Below are 16,810 nucleotides of genomic sequence, written 5' to 3' on the forward strand. Positions count from 1 at the left end.
TTTTCAGTATCACCTCTATGCTGATGACACACAGATCTACCTCTCTGGACCCGATATCTCCTCCCTACTAACCAGAATCCCACAATGTCTGTCCGCCATCTCATCCTTCTTCTCCGACAGATTTCTAAAACTCAACATGGATAAAACAGAGTTCATCATCTTTCCACCCTCTCATTCACATCCCCCATCCGACCTATCCATCAACGTCAATGGCTGTTCACTCTCCCCAGTCCCACAAGCTCGCTGCCTTGGAGTAACCCTGGACTCTGATCTCTCCTTCAAGCCACATATCCAAGCCCTTTCCACCTCCTGCCGACTCCAACTCAAAAACATCTCCCGGATCCGTGCATTCCTCAGCAAAGACTCTGCAAAAACACTAGTGCATGCCCTCATCATATCCCGCCTCGACTACTGCAACCTCCTGCTCCGTGGCCTCCCTTCCAACACTCTTGCGCCTCTCCAATCTATCCTAAACTCTGCTGCTCGACTAATCCACCTGTCCCCCCGCTATTCCCCGGCCTCTCCTCTCTGTCAATCCCTTCATTGGCTCCCCATTGCCCAGAGAATTCAGTTCAAAACCCTAACCATGGCATACAAAGCCATCCACAACCTGTCTCCCCCATACATCTGTGACCTAGTCTCCCGGTACTTACCTGCACGCAACCTCCGATCCTCACAAGATCTCCTTCTCTACTCCCCTCTTATCTCCTCCTCCCACAATCGTATACAAGATTTCTCCCGTGCTTCCCCCCTACTCTGGAACTCTCTACCCCAACATATCAGACTCTCGCCGACCGTGGAAACCTTCAAAAGGAACCTGAAGACCTACCTCTTCCGACAAGCCTACAACCTGCAGTAAACACCACTGCACGACCAGCTCTACCCTCACCTACTGTATCCTCACCCATCCCTTCTAGAATGTGAGCCCTCGCGGGCAGGGTCCTCGCTCCTCCTGTACCAGTCGCTGACTCGTTTTGTTAAGATTATGTAAATGCTTTTGTTATGTATATCCCTATCACATGTAAAGCGCCATGGAATAAATGGCGCTATAATAATAAATAATAATAATAATGAATGAGCTCCTGCCTCATCCAAAACCGCTGACTACAGAAGATAAATGTGAATGAGGACCTGAGAACTCCTCCCCGCACAGCAGAAGAAGGGAGCAGCCGACAATATATTGCCCTAGAAGACCTCCATACCTGACAGCAGGCAGCCGATCCTCCTGTGCGCCATTAACCGCTTCCTGACCGCGTTCTCAAAGAGGAGGCAGATGTTTCTTTTAACCGTTTCACGATCCATGCCTGAGACACGAAAGGAAAAAATGAAATCAGATTCCCGTTTGTTTTTCAGGGGTCTTTATGCAAAATTATCTTTAAAGGTGTTGTCCAAATGTAGAAAAATATGGCTCCTTTGTTCCAAAAACGGTGCCGCACTTGTCCACAGGTACATGTCAACCCCATTCACTTCAATAAAGCCAAGCTGCAATACCACATATAACCTGTAGTCAGGAGTGGCGCTGTTTCTGGAAAAAAGCAGCCATGTTTTTCTTACATAAGCACTTTAAAGGGATGTAAAGTATTGCAACCACTTCTGCATCTCAAATGAAGAGACTTTACAAACTGTTTTTATTTAACTATACAGCTCCTGGGCACAACTGTGTGTCTCCATGGTAACAGACTACAAACTTTGCGTAGTCTGACCCTGCAGTCACATTACCTGCTTGCAGTTTTCCTAGAGAGTCGTACTCCGCGTGCTGAGGTTCATCCTTGAAATTGCGGAACTTTATCAATTCCACCGACGCCACTTTTCCGCTGAGCTTGAGATCGAAAACTTCGCAGTGACCGGGCGGGAACGGATCAATCTTAGGACTTGAGGTCATTGAATGTTTTAGGTCAATAAGGCCTGTACAGAATGACATGATAATTATACGCAATTATTGGTACAGCAAAAAAGCACTCCGGGCAAAACCTATACATTGTATCATGCCTTGTACTCAAAGACTTCCGAAAGAACTGTGTAATGCATAATTTCTCCTGCGGGGGTGCTGCTGGGAAATTGAGCACTTTCAAATTTAAACAGAAAAAGTGGACAATCCCTTTAAGCTTCAGGGGTCACTCATACAATACCTTTAGCTTCTGAGCAAACTGCTAAAAAGCCATCGTCAGTCAGCAGCTTAAACAGCGGCCGGACTCCATAAGAGTCTCTTCCGAGAAAGACTTTCTTATTGGCTGTGTCCAAAAGGATGAAAGCGAAAACGCCGTCCAGTAACGCCGCCGTCTGCTCAATGCCATATTTACTGTAGAGATGGAGAATCACCTCACCGTCCACCATCGTCTGGTACTCGAAGCCCAGATGCTTCTCTAACTGGGGAAACCAAACGATAGATAGATAGATAGATAGATAGATAGATAGATAGATAGATAGATAGATAGATTTTGCACCGTTTCACCCCCATGCTTTACACTGCATCTGTTTGCTAACTATGCAAGCTATGTATATGCAGGCAGTCAGAGTAATGATGATAATCAGAATGCCACCATTATGTGTCTCCGCTGCCTTAGACTTCTTCTGAGTGGCAGTCGGCCCAGTTCAGCAGCATCGGGGATGTTTGTCTCTTTAGCTTTGCTCTCACCTGCTTGTAATTGTAAATCTCCCCGTTGTAACACAGCCATAGGTACGGGAACTTCTTCACCCGCAGAGGCTGCATGCCATATAGCTGGTCCACAATCGCCAGGCGGTGGAAACCTAAGAAGCAGTTGGTGAATCCGTTCACATTCTCAAATCGAAACGCGTCAGGACCTCGATGGGTGGCCAAACAGTGCCCATATACCACACATCCTGGAGGCTCGCTATCTGCAGATCAAAGGGAAACGCACAGGTCATTAATTTATAGATTATCATTTATGTCCACCTTAAAGGGGGTGTCCTGGACTATAATATTGACAACCTGTCTTTAAAATGAATGGCCAAATTCTGCAAGTTATCGGCCCATTTGGGACATCTTCAAAGGGCCTTGGATGCAGAATGCCTGTTTGGACACTATATGTTAATATATGTGCACTATGTGGCACTGTATGAATATTTGACATTTTGTAGGCTCAGGTTGGCACTATATGGGGCACTCTGTGTATACTGACACTTAGTGGGTCATATATAGAATATGACAGCAGGCGGATAACATTTGGCTTTATGTGAGCACTATATAGCAATATCTGGACAGAATATGGCACTTATACATTTTCTGTCTGCAATAACTGGGCAGTGCGTGCAGTAGATGGGTACGCTATGGCACTATTGTGCGTTATGTTTTTGGACGCTTGTGCAGTCTTTTGAAATATTTGCTTTGTGATGGGCTCCAGATAGGACTTTGCATCAATGGATCTCCGGGAACTTTCCTAGATCGGAGGACAGGGATCTATGTCAGAGGTAAAGATATAACATAAGCTTCAGCAGCTCATCCATTGCTGTCAGCTGCAGAGTCCACTATTTGTACTATATGTAAGACAGTATATGGGCACTGTCAAGGGAACGCAGCCGTGGGGTTACATTGATCCTCTCGCTGCCACCAGTTTGTCATGGATGACACCGGAAAGATCCCACAGATCCCACCACTGCCACCAATGTATCACGGATACACAACTTCGTGCCTGCAATTGTCAGGGAAATTACGTGATTGACTGACGAGTTATGGACGAGGACGCGACTGCTTCCACTACTAGGCTGGTTACTGGGAAACTCACAGTGAGTGTATTGTATATACACCTCCGATTCCAACAAATGAAATATATATATACCCTGGTACGGTCACTGACAACTCTACAATAACAAAAGAAAAATTAGCCGCTTTTTATTAGATCAAACTTACGCCCACATAATTTCCCTTGATGAGCTCATGTGGGGGCTGGTTGTGGGATGTGCTGTGTCTTTCAGGATTTTATGAGATTCCCAACTTACAGGATATCTTCTGCCACCCTGGGTGCTGAGTACCCAGGGATGCTACCTGTATCTCTGACTTCTAGTCTGTTTCCGCCACCCTGGGGGCTGAGTTCCCAGGCTCGTTCCTGTATCTTGTTCCCGGTTCAGTTCCTGTCTGAACAGTGTTCTAGCCCGTTAATTGTTTCTCTCTATGTCCGTGCCTTCCCTTTTCCTGCAGCGTCCGAACCTGCACCTAACTCCAACTCGTTGTCTCTGTACTTCTGTTTGTGAGTTTTGTGTCCACTCGCTACTTCATTGTAAGTACCTTGTGTGTATCTGGTTCTGCTTGTCCCCCTTTCCCTGCCTCCGTATCTACCTCCTGTGTTCTAACCATCTTCCTGTATTTTCCAGTCTGTTCCATGTGAACAGAGCCTTGTCATGTCTGCCTTCACCTTCTGCTCTGTTCTGCTCTGCTTGTTCACCGCTCTGGCAGTTCCACTCTGCTCCGCTTGTTTACCGCACCTGCGGTTCTGTTCTGCTCTGCTTGTTTACCGCTCCGGCGGTTCCACTCTGCTCCGCTTGTTTACCGCACCTGCGGTTCTGTTCTGCTCTGCTTGTTCACCGCTCTGGCGGTTCCGCTCTGTTCCGCTTGTTTACCGCACCTGCGGTTCTGTTCTGCTCTGCTTGTTCACCGCTCCGGCGGTTCCGCTCTGCTCCGCTTGTTTACCGCACCTGTGGTTTTGCTCCGCTTGTTCACCGCACTTGCGGTTTTGCTCCGCTCTGCTTGTTCACCGCACCTGCGGTTTTGCTCCGCTCTGCTTGTTCACCGCTCCTGCGGTTTTGCTCCGCTCTGCTTGTTCACCGCTCCTGTGGTTTTGCTCTGCTAGTCCACCGCACTTGCGGCTCTGTTCCTGAATCCCAGTCTGTACTGGTCCCTATCCAGCCTGCGTTCATACCTGCCAGTATCTGCCTGTCTGCATTCCAGCCATGCCTGTCAGCACCCGCCTGTCTGCATACCAGCCGTGCCTGCCAGTACCCACCTGCCTTCATACCAGCCGTGCCTGCTAAGTACCCACCTGCCGTCATACCAGCCGTGCCTGCCAGTACCCACCTGTCTGCATACCAACTAACCTGCCTGTTCCTGCATTCCCCGGTGTGGGTCAACAGCTGTGACCGGGGTCTGACCTGGAGTAGCACCTGGTCCCTCTGCTCGGTTCCTCCCTGGTTCACGGAGTCGACTGAGCCGCCATGCGACCTTGGTCGGACCGGGTTGATACTTAGTTACTCCCCTCCAGGCACTCCTCGGTTCATGGTCCATTGGGATCACTAATCACGCTCACGCCTGTCAGTCCGGGCACGAGCGTAACATTAAATTTTATATTTCATCCAATGGGAGGCAGTGTTTATGAAAAATATACAAAAGGTTTTACAAAGGGGGACAATACAGTACAAGAATTTACAGTTACACAAAATAAATAGGATTAATAGACAGATCGCAGAGACGATTAAGTTTAACTGGAGGGGAGGCGCTCCAATGGACCGTTATCGAACGGGACCCCTGCTTATAGAATATATAACTCCCAGCATGAGTATGGACCCTGCCCACACACTCCCCTGTGATACCCTCACGTGGGCTCGTCTCCGCCCCTCATGGCTTTATTAAATCTCTAACTTCTGCGTTAACTTCTCGTTGGTTGATTGCAGAAGAGTGTAACCCCCGTGGGGGAAAACTGGTGTACGGCGACTGAGTCTGATAGGAGCAGGCAGTGTTTCTCAGTGAGAGATATCAATTCGTCCTTAACTGCATTGCCTTGGCAACCTGGAAGAGGACGAGATGCAGCAAAGAACAGGACTGATTGGCTGAGCAAGCTGGGGAAGAAAGGAGTGGGAGACGAGACCAGGGAACATGAGGACTCTCAGCCATTACTGAGGGGAGACAAGAAGAAACCAGAAGCAGAGAACAGTGTGCAGGCTGATAGTTCTGCTGGTCTCTGTGAAAGGACTGTGAGTCTTGGAGCAGCACCAGAACCCCAGACCAGCCAGGCTATCCGGAAATGCCCCCCTCTCCCTGGTTTCACAGAAAGAAGAAGAACTCTGCCTTCCATTCCTAAGAGATGGAATCCTGAAGCCCCAGACTGGAATCCTGTGTGACTGCAGACCTGTTACATTAAAGAGTGAGTAGCTTGGTGGGATTTGTGGTTCCACTGGTGACAAGTTTATAAGAACTTTCTATAAGGTAGCATTGCTGAGACTTCTGGTTCAACACACTTTGAGTTATAATAGGACTAGCTGGGAAGAAGATCTTGTTTCTATGGCATTATGTGCACCAACGAACTCTTCAAGAGCTCCATCACTCATGGAAACCGGGCCCCAACACTGAACTTTGTTGTTTTCTCTGGTTACAGCCCTTTATAGTCTAAGCAATATTAGTTAGGAGTGTGCTTGTTGCTATTTAAAGGGGAAGTGTTATCCCTACCATTCAGGTTCACTGCAAGGCTTTAAATGTGTTTGTACTTGTAGATTGTGAATACTGTTTGTTCTATTGTTACTTGAGATCCCCCTTACCATATTCACCATTTACCTCCTTCCACAATAAACCTGTTAATTTTTCAATCTCATCTCTTATGAGTGTGTACGGAGTGTGGACAGGGGTTTCCCGAGTTGACCCCTGGCAGAAGAGGAAGACCCTCCTGCATCCCACTACAACAAGCAAGATTCGGGTGGAGGCACTGCGCTATATTAAGGTGAGAACTACCGAACACCCTGCTCACAGAGGCAGCTTAAAGGTGTTCTACATACGGGTGCAGTATGACACTCTCTGGGCACTGTATGCAGTATATGGGTGCAGTATGGCACTGTATGCAGTATATGGATGTAATATGACATTGTCTGGGTACTGTATGCGGTATATGGGTGTAGTATGGCACTGTCTGGGCACTGTAAGCAGTATATGGGTGTAGTATGGCAATCTCTGGGCACTGTATGCAGTATATGGGTGTAGTATGGCACTGTCTGGGCACTGTATGCAGTATATGGTTGCAGTATGGCACTCTCTGGGCACTGTATATGGGTGTAGTATGGCACTATATGTGGTATATGGGTGTATTATGGCACTCTCTGGGCACTGTATGCGGTAGATTGGTGTAGTATGGCACTGTCTGGGCACTGTATGCGGTATATGGGTGTAGTGTGGCACTCTCTGGGCACTGTATACTGTATATGGGTACAGTATGGCACTCTCTGGCACTGTATACAGTATATGGGTACAGTATGGCACTCTCTGGGCACAGTATATGACGCGCCCCCTGGGCCGTGGAGTACTCGGTGCCAGGCCAGTCGTTGCTAGGGGAGATGTCACAGTGGCGGTGACCCGGTCTGTGACCCAGGGCGGTCAGTAAAAAAGGGGATTTTATAGTTTTTATGTACAAAGTTCGTGACGCCACCTGTGGTATGCGGCTAAAGGGAGCCGCCGCTGCGGAGCAGGTCCTCTGGAGCTGATATTAGTGCAGCAAAGCTGGTGTGGCTCTCCACAGGTAGAGCTTAGCTCCAGTGCAGTGTAGATGTTATAGGTGATGCTGGGCGTTGTAGTGCAGGGTTTGATGGCGCAGCAATAATCAGTCCACAACTTAATGGCGGTTTCCTCTTATCTTTACTGGCGGTGATTAGGCAAACCGGGACTAGGGTACTGGCTAGAAGTGGAAGTCCGGGCAGCCTGGAAGCAAGTAAGGAATCATCCTCACCAGGTGAAGTTGGAGGCCTTCCCTTTCCACTAATCTCTTTGGCCCTGCTGCTTGTAGCTGTGCGGTGGTCCTCGTCCCTGAGTGCAACGTCTTTGTGCTCACCCGTATGGCAGTCAGCTCGGGACTTGCTGGTGCGTCGCTCCCACGTCACAGTGCTGGGCCCTGCAGTGCTGCTGAGCCTCCGGGCGTCTGCTGGGGCCAGGAGACATGCAGTCTCCTGCCCTCCGGTTTCTGCTGCTGGGCCTTCAGTGCCCCACAACCTCGGACTCCCGTGTCCGGTTCCTCTGTGTTGGTTCCTTCTGGGGTGATCTGCCATGCAGCTCCACTCCCCAGCTCCTCTCTCGTCGACGTCTTCACTTCAGCTCCTCACACTAAGTCTAACTAACCCCGCCCCCAGATCCCAGTTGCCAAGGGGAGGGGCTCCCCTTGCTGGTCTGGAGCCAGGACAGTGTTGCATGCTTAGCAAAACCTGATTAGGGGACCCCTGCTTGCTTCCAGGCATGGCATCACCTCTTGTGAGGGAGGCAATGCCACTGTGGCAACCGGACCCCTGGGGTGCCACATATACAGTATATGATTGCAGTATGGCACTCTCTGTGCACTGTATGCAGTATATGGGTGTAGTATGGCACCCTCTGGGCACTGTATGCAGTATATGGGTGTAGTATGGCACTGTCTGGGCACTGTATGCAGTCTATGGGTGTAGTATGGCACTGTCTGGGCACTGTATTCAGTGTATGGTTGCAGTATGGCACTTTCTGGCACTGTATGCAGTATATCGGTGTAGTATGGTGTGGCACCCCTGAGGGTTCAGTCGCCACAGAGGTGTACTGCACCTCACCCAGAGGTGTGGTGTCTCCTTCTCTCAGGTAAGGAGGGAGTGCAGCCCGGAACCCCAACACCCACATTCAACACTACACTGCTCCAGGCCGGTTGGAGGGGCAAGATGCATGTGGGCAGCTGCTGAGCCCTGTCCCTGGCTGGAGTGGGGGGAACCCAAAGGTAGGGGGAACCAGTAGTGGGTGTGGGTGGAGGAAGCAGTTTAGGGGAGCACTTTGACAGTAGGTATATAATGGGAAGCCATTTTAGGGTGGCAGTTGAGTAAGAGGAGTGAGTGAGTGAAGACAGTCTGGGAGCAGAGTCTCTTTAGGAGCTCTGCTCCACAAGTAGGGCCCAGTCCTAGAGGCCCAGGAGGGGAGCAGAGGAGGAAGGCTCCGATCTATAGAAGGGATCCCAGGGGGTACGGCGAGTGCAGGACTGCACCCATACGCCCCGAATCTGTCAGAAGACAGAGGTATCGTAGGCCGCAAGAAGGGGACCGGCCCCTGGACCAGCCGTGTTACTTCAAGTCTCGGCTGGGAAAACCGGGGGCTTCTGGCTTATATACAGTACAGACCAAAAGTTTGGACACACCTTTTCATTTAAAGATTTTTCTGTATTTTCATGACTATGAAAATTGTACATTCACACTGAAGGCATCAAAACTATGAATTAACACATGTGGAATTATATACTTAACAAAAAAGTGTGAAACAACTGAAATTATGTCTTATATTCTAAGTTTCTTCAAAGTAGCCACCTTTTGCTTTGATGACTGCTTTGCACACTCTTGGCATTTTCTTGATGAGCTTCAAGAGGTAGTCTGCGGAAATGGTTTTCACTTCACAGGTGTGCCCTGTCAGGTTTAATAAGTGGAATTTTTTGCCTTTTAAATGGGGTTGGGACCATCAGTTGTGTTGTGCAGAAGTCAGGTGGATACACAGCTGATATTCCTACTGAATAGACTGTTAGAATTTGTATTATGGCAAGAAAAAAGCAGCTAAATAAAGAAAAACGAGTGGCCATCATTACTTTAAGAAATGAAGGTCAGTCAGTCCGAAAAATTGGAAAAACTTTGAAAGTGTCCCCAAGTATAGTTGCAAAAACCATCAAGCGCTACAAAGAAACTGGCCACATGAGGACCGCCCCAGGAAAGGAAGACCAAGAGTCACCTCTGCTTCTGAGGATAAGTTTATCCAAGTCACCAGCCTCAGAAATCGCAGGTTAACAGCAGCTCAGATTAGAGACCAGGTCAATGCCACACAGAGTTCTAGCAGCAGACACATCTCTTCAACAACTGTTAAGAGGAGACTTTGTGCAGCAGGCCTTCATGGTAAAATAGTTGCTAGGAAACCACTGCTAAGGACAGGCAACAAGCAGAAGAGACTTGTTTGGGCTAAAGAACACAAGGAATGGACATTAGACCAGTGGAAATCTGTGCTTTGGTCTGATGAGTCCAAATTTGAGATCTTTGGTTCCAACCACCGTGTCTTTGTGTGACGCAGAAAAGGTGAACGGATGGACTCTACATGCCTGGTTCCCACCATGAAGCATGGAGGAGGAGGTGTGATGGTGTGGGGGTGCTTTGCTGGTGACACTTTTGGGGATTTATTCAAAATTGAAGGCATACTGATCCGCAATGACTACCACAGCATCTTGCATCGGCATGCTATTCCATCCGGTTTGCGTCTAGTTGGACCATCATTTATTTTACAACAGGACAATGACCCCAAACACACCTCCAGGCTGTGTAAGGGCTATTTGACCAAGAGGGTGAGTGATGGGGTGCTACGCCAGATGACCTGGCCTCTACAGTCACCAGACCTGAACCCAATCGAGATGGTTTGGGGTGAGCTGGACCGCAGAGTGAAGGCAAAAGGGCCAACAAGTGATAAGCATCTCTGGGAACTCCTTCAAGATTGTTGGAAGACCATTTCCGGTGACTACCTCTTGAAGCTCATCAAGAGAATGCCAAGCGTGTGCAAAGCCGTCATCAAAGCAAAAGGTGGCTACTTTGAAGAACCTAGAATATAAAACATATTTTCAGTTGTTTCACACTTTTTTGTTAAGTATATAATTCCACATGTGTTAATTCATAGTTTTGATGCCTTTAGTGTGAATGTACAATTTTCATAGTCATGTAAATGCAGAAAAATCTTTAAATGAGAAGGTGTGTCCAAACATTTGGTCTGTACTGTAGTTCAGTTGCCAAAGCCTCATTCTAATCTCCGTGTGGGTCAAGAAGGTCCGGGAACTCCAGTTAGACAGGAGGGAGTTCAGAGCACCCGAGCAGGATTGAGAGTGGGGAAGCGCAGGGCAGGAGGGAGAAGACCCAGCGTGAAGACGGTCTAGAGAAGGAACACAAGAAAGCGGGGTTCTGTCAGGTGCTCCTAAACTACCTGAGGAAGAGCTGAACCCCCGTTCTGGTGAACACAGCGTGACGTGGGAGGCTGTAAGCTGGACAGTGCAACCTGAGGAACTTAACAACTGTGAGTAAAGACTCGGATGACTGCACCGCACTGCCTCCGTCCATTATTTCATCTGCGTCATCTTCCCCCCTGCACTACAATGCCCAGCGCAACCAACACCCCTACACTGCCCTTGAGCTAGCTCTACCTGTGGAGAGCCATACCATCCCTGCTGCAGTAACGTCAGCTTCAGAGGACTGCTCCGCAGCGGCGGCTCCCTCTAGCCGCATTCCACAGGTGGCGTCACGAACACTTCCTAAAAATACAAATAACAATCCCCTTTCTGTTGACCGCCCTGGGCCACGGACCGGGCCAGCCACCATGATATCCCCCACCAGCATCCATAGGCCCGGCTGCCGAGTACCCCACGGCTCTGGGAGCGCGTCAATGCATATATGCGGTATATGGGTGTAATATGGCACTGTCTGGGCACTGTATGCTGTAGATGGGAGTAGTATGGCACTGTCTGGACACTGTATGCAGTATATCGGTGTAGTATGGCACTCTCTAGGCACTGTATACAGTATATGGGTACAGTATGGTACTCTCTGGGCACTGTATACAGTATATGGCTACAGTATGGCACTCTGTGCACTGTATACAGTATATGGGTACAGTATGGCACTCTCTGGGCACTGTATACAATAAATGGGTACAGTATGGCACTCTCTGTGCACTGTATGCAGTATATGGGTGCAGTATGGCACTCTCTGGGCACTGTATACAGTATATGGGTACAGTATGGTACTCTCTGGGTACTGTATACAGTATATGGCTACAGTATGGCACTCTGTGCACTGTATGCAGTACATGGGTACAGTATGGCACTCCCTGGACACTGTATGCAGTATATGGGTGCAATATGATACTCTCTGGGCACTGTATACAGTATATGGCTACAGTATGGCACTCTCTGTGCACTGTATACAGTATATGGGTGCAGTATGGCACTCTCTGGGCACTGTATGCCCTACGTCACCTGTCACAGTCACAGCTGGGATGAAGGACAGGCAACGAAGGCGGCTGCATAGAGCCCAGCTATCTCTCTATCCTAAAGCAATGCCCCAGGACTCCTCTGGGTGGTGCACAGCAGATTCCGCTGACAGCTGCAGGAATCCAGCTGCTCTTCTTTTCTTCCTGTTCTTCCGGATCTCAGGACATGGACAGCAGACAGCAGCAGGACTACAACTCTCACTATGGTTGGAAAAGTGACTATAAAGCCGCCTGACATAGACATACTTATATCTATCCTGAGATACAGATAATAAAGTGCCGGCGTCTTCTATATGTGTTATCTATTCAGTGCCGAGATCACCGGGATCAGGCGGCCGCTGGCAGTGGACGATTATAAAGCTTATAATGAACGTCACCTTCTCCGGGGACAGTCAGTGGGATCGCTGTGTTCTCAGGTCTGGGAGAGCAGGGGCGACCCCGGCAGCTTCACGCTGATCTCCTCACCGGCTCACACTGGAAATGCAAATGACAATGTAAGCATGGCTGCCAGTGCCTGCAGGTCGGAGCGCTCTCATAGGCGGAGGCAGCCTCCCCGGCCTCATTGGTGCAGCCTCACAGTCTTTCACTTTTACGGTATATAAATACCAAGATCGACTATGTGATACTGTGCTTGTGCTGCTGAGCCGGTGTATCTAAGGCTAAGTGCCCACGTTGCGGAACTGAAGCATATTTTTTACGCTTCTCCCTGGCGGAAAAATCGCATGCGGATATTACATGCGGTTTTCCCGCCAGGTAGAAGCGTTTGTGAGGCGTCTTTGCAGCGTCTTTGCATGCATTTCCGCATGCGGGTTATCAAGCACTTCTCCAAGTGATTTAAGCATCACTTGGAAAAGTGCTTGACAACTTGTTCACACTATATAAATCCATGCAACCGGCATGGATTTATATAGTGTGACCAAGTAATAGTTAAAAAAAAAGAATCAGAATGGTAAAAAATAAAAAAATAAAGTTTATACTCACTTTCCGATGCATTCTCTGCCCCTTCCGGAGTCTTGAGCAGCTCACGCGGCTCACGCTGTTGTGTGCAGGACCTGCGGTGACGTCATTGAGTCATGTGATGGGTCACATGACTCAATGACGTGGCAGGTCCTTCACACAACAGCGCGACGGCGGGAAAACACCGGGAAGACATCAGAAGATAAGTATAAACTTTATTTTTTCTTTTTTTTACAGGTTCTTTGGTACCCAGGTCTGGATGAGAGTCTCCTCTCATCCAGACTTGGGTACCATCCGCACATTGATTCCGCTGCGCTTGACCGCAGCATATACGCTGAGGAAAAATCCGCAGCATGGGCATTGACATTGCGAAATGCCATTGGGGACCATGGGGTGCAGATATACATGCGTTTTACAAGAGTTTACGCTGCGGAAATTCCGCAGCATATACGCTTGTAATACGCAACGTGGGCACACAGCCTTAGGGTACGTTCCCACGTTCAGGATTTGCTGCGTTTTTGACGCTGCATTAATACACAGCGTCAAAACCACAGCAAACCCTGAACGTGGGAATGTACCCTCAGTCAATCGTGTGATACTGTGCTGCTGAGCTGTAGTACCAAAGCCTGATAAATATAAATTTTTCCTGTAATTATTTATTCGGAACTTACCAGATACGATGCTCCAAAGAAAATATCACGATAATTAAAAAAACTTAATGGTTCATTTGTATTGTCCTCAAAAACAATCATTGCATCATAAAACAAAATATGTGAATTAGTCCCATTGTTAGTTCATTAAATCGGTTGCAGTTTATTCATCAGTCGTCCTCTGGATCCTGTGTAGAAGTTTTATCAGCTGCTTGTCCACGAGTGTCCGTCCAAGTTACAGTAGGCGGCAGAAGCACATGTCAGCTGCTTATCCATTAGTATCAAAGTCCAGGATATAGTAGGTGTGACGCTAGTCACTACTCACGGAAAAGCAGTGAGGCAGGGTAGTCAAACGTTCCAGGGTCAGATACCAAGAGAGCACATCGTAAACAAAAAGGAAAAGATAAAGGTAAAGTCAGGTCACGGTCCAAGGTCAGAATACCAGGAAGATAGCGGATAAAAGCAAAGGGGCTAGGCAAATGGATGGTCAGAATGAGGTTCAAGATCAGGCAGCAATAGATCAACAAACAGAGCACCGGAATACAAGGCAAAGCACCACTGAGCAAATGCTACAATTGGCAGAGATCTGGTGCACTGCTGCTAAGTAGCTGGGTAATCACTTAGAACAGGGTACACCTCAAGGAAGCTCAGCACCTCCCAGTGTCAGATTGGACGCTAAGCTGTCTAGCAAAATACTGACAGCTCAGCACATCCCTGCACTAGATTGGAGGACTGAGTTGTCATTCACTGTGTCCAAGACACACTGAATGTAGGAATTGTGACAGTACTCCCTCTTCTAGGAGGGGCCACTGGACCCCCAGTTTTCCCAGAAAACTTAAGATGGAAGGCACTGGCCAAACGATTAGACTTCACAGAACGAGCCGGCACCCAGCATCTCTCCAATGAACAAGATATTGGAGGGAATTTTAGACCCTCTGAGAATCCACGATCCTCTACACCTCATTATCTAAATCTCCATCGACAGAAACTGTAGGAGGCAGGGACGAGACAGACAACACCGAAGGGACAAACTCTTAACTTATCTGTGGAACACATTAGGGACACGAAAATTTTAATCTGAAGGCAACCGGATTGACTACCTCCAGAATCTCGCATGGACCAATAAATTTAGGACCAAAATTCACCGAAGATACTTTCAGCTTAATGTTTTTGGAAGATACCCAAACTTTACCCACTACTTTGAATTTGGGACCTGTAGAACGTTTCTTATTGGCCTTCCGTTTTTGACAAAGTTGAGCCAACCCAATATTCCTTTGAACCTCCTTCCAGACATCCCCCAAGTTACTATATGGCCACCTTTACTCCAGGACATCCAGAACTCATCCTAGAAAATTCACCAAAATGAGGATAAAACCCATAATTGCAAAAAAGGGAGGCTTCAGTGGACTGGTTGACTCGAATGTTAAAGGTGAACACAGCAAGAGGTAAAAATGAGTACCAGTCCTCCTGCTGAGCAGCATCAAAACATCTTAAAATTTGTTCCAACAATTGATTCGTCCTTTCTGGCTGACCATTGGTTTCAGGATGGTAGACAGAGGAGAATGACAAATCAATCGCCAATTTCTTACAAAACGCTCACTAGAATTTTGAAACAAATTGCACCCCCCTATCCAATACAATATTCAAAGGTATACCATGCAATGTTACCACATGATTGATAAACAACCTGGAAAGGGTTTCAGCATTAGGTAACCCCGATAATGGAACAAAATGAGCTTGTTTACTGAATTGGTCAACTACCACCTAAATAACAATTTTTCCACCAAAGGCAAATCAGTAATGAAATCTAAGGACAAATGAGTCCGGCAGGCCAGTTATGACAGACTTTAGCGCATGCGCAAGTTTCTCAAACGGATGCAAAATTCTTAATATCATTATACTTGGGTGGCCACCAAAAGAGTCTAGCAATAGCTCCCCATGTAGCAGTAACCTCAGGATGACCACTCAAGACGGAATAATGAAACTCCTACAATAGACGACCCGCCGGCTGTGAACTTTGACAATCTGTCACCACCGTGACTTGATGAACTGCCCCCTCCAAAAAATGTTTAAGCAAATTTAACCCAGAGCAGATCGCAACTCCCAACATCATAATTTCTCTCAGCTGACGAAAATTTCCTAGAAAAAGATGCACATGGTCGCAAGTTGGTCAGCGTTTTGGAACCTTGGGATATTACAGCCCCTAACCCGATCTCTGAAGCATCCACCTCCACAGTGAATGGTTTCTGGAGATCACGTTGGATTAAAACTGAAGCAGACATAAAATCCTCTTATAATGTATTAAATGCCCCAATAGCATCCAGCGACGAACACTTATGATCTAAATCCTTAGGTGTGAGACTGGTGAGAGGTAACACTCTGGGAAAAAACCCTAATAAATTTTCTGTAGTAATTGCCAAGCCCTAAGAAACGTTGTGTGACATGCAGAAGTAGTGCTGTTGCTTTAAAAGCATTCAGCAACTATTAAAAGTAACACAAGCACAGGAGACAGGAAGTGTTGTGCTCCAGAAGCATCCAGCAACTAGAGGGGTTAACAGAGTCACAGGAGAAGGGGAGTGTTTTAGCAGAGCCCCAGGGGGATTGTGGGGAAGTTGTGGACTGTCTGGCTGGAGCCTAAGAGAAAGGGTGTATGCGTTCTGCATCTCACAGAAGCGCCTCTGCAAGTGAAAAGGATTCAAGTCAGGAGTGAAGCTAAGCACAGGTCAGGTAGAGTTCCTGAACTAGCAGTGCAGAGTATTGTCAGGCAGAAAGATAAGGACTAGAAGAAATGGTGTCACAAGGATCATTTCCCTCAACAACCCCCCCCCCCTCCTCCATCTCACTGTGCTGTAAAGAATGCTGTGTTCATTAATGTGCCTTTGCATTAGAACTGTGCTGTCCTGTACTACTGGGAAGACTGTGAACTGCTGTGCTGCTAAGGAAACTGTACTGTTTATCACTGGACCCTGTTGCTCATAAGACTTAACTGGCACTGGCTTTGCGGCTTCTTATTAAATGCTACTGTTCTACCGTTTCTGAGGACTCTTGTCAAGTGTGTCTGGTCAGCAAGTGAAATAACCTACGTGTCTGTGCTTGAGGATTAATACCCATGTGTGGCTGAGAGAAGCTGCAGCACATCGTCTATGGTCGCCCTGAGTAATGGTTCCCCCAGGATTCCAAAGAATTCATGTAACCTGTCTCACCCCTATCTGAATCTAGCGACGTTCGTGTAACAGTTGTAACTGTAATACTGGGTGATGGTGAA

At 47.8% G+C, this 16,810-nt stretch overlaps 1 protein-coding gene across 1 annotated transcript in view; it reads right to left on the reverse strand.

Moving 5' to 3' along the window:
• LOC141264911 (asparagine synthetase [glutamine-hydrolyzing]-like) overlaps positions 1 to 13,824 on the reverse strand; it is a 70,279-nt gene extending 56,455 nt beyond the window's left edge. Inside the window, exons 1-6 of the mRNA XM_073677323.1 lie at positions 13,567 to 13,824; positions 12,316 to 12,412; positions 2,636 to 2,856; positions 2,130 to 2,367; positions 1,720 to 1,905; positions 1,203 to 1,304 (exon numbers count right to left, since the gene is read on the reverse strand). Of these exons, the coding sequence (XP_073533424.1) occupies positions 1,203 to 1,304; positions 1,720 to 1,905; positions 2,130 to 2,367; positions 2,636 to 2,710 (601 nt within the window). The 5' untranslated portion in view covers positions 2,711 to 2,856; positions 12,316 to 12,412; positions 13,567 to 13,824. The remainder of the gene's footprint in view (positions 1 to 1,202; positions 1,305 to 1,719; positions 1,906 to 2,129; positions 2,368 to 2,635; positions 2,857 to 12,315; positions 12,413 to 13,566) is intronic.
• Positions 13,825 to 16,810: the final 2,986 nt, after the last annotated feature.

Source organism: Phyllobates terribilis, unplaced genomic scaffold, assembly GCF_046119375.1.
Source record: "Phyllobates terribilis strain yellow unplaced genomic scaffold, ASM4611937v1 Scaffold_4__5_contigs__length_816908805, whole genome shotgun sequence".
Classification (NCBI taxonomy): Eukaryota; Metazoa; Chordata; class Amphibia; order Anura; family Dendrobatidae; genus Phyllobates; species Phyllobates terribilis.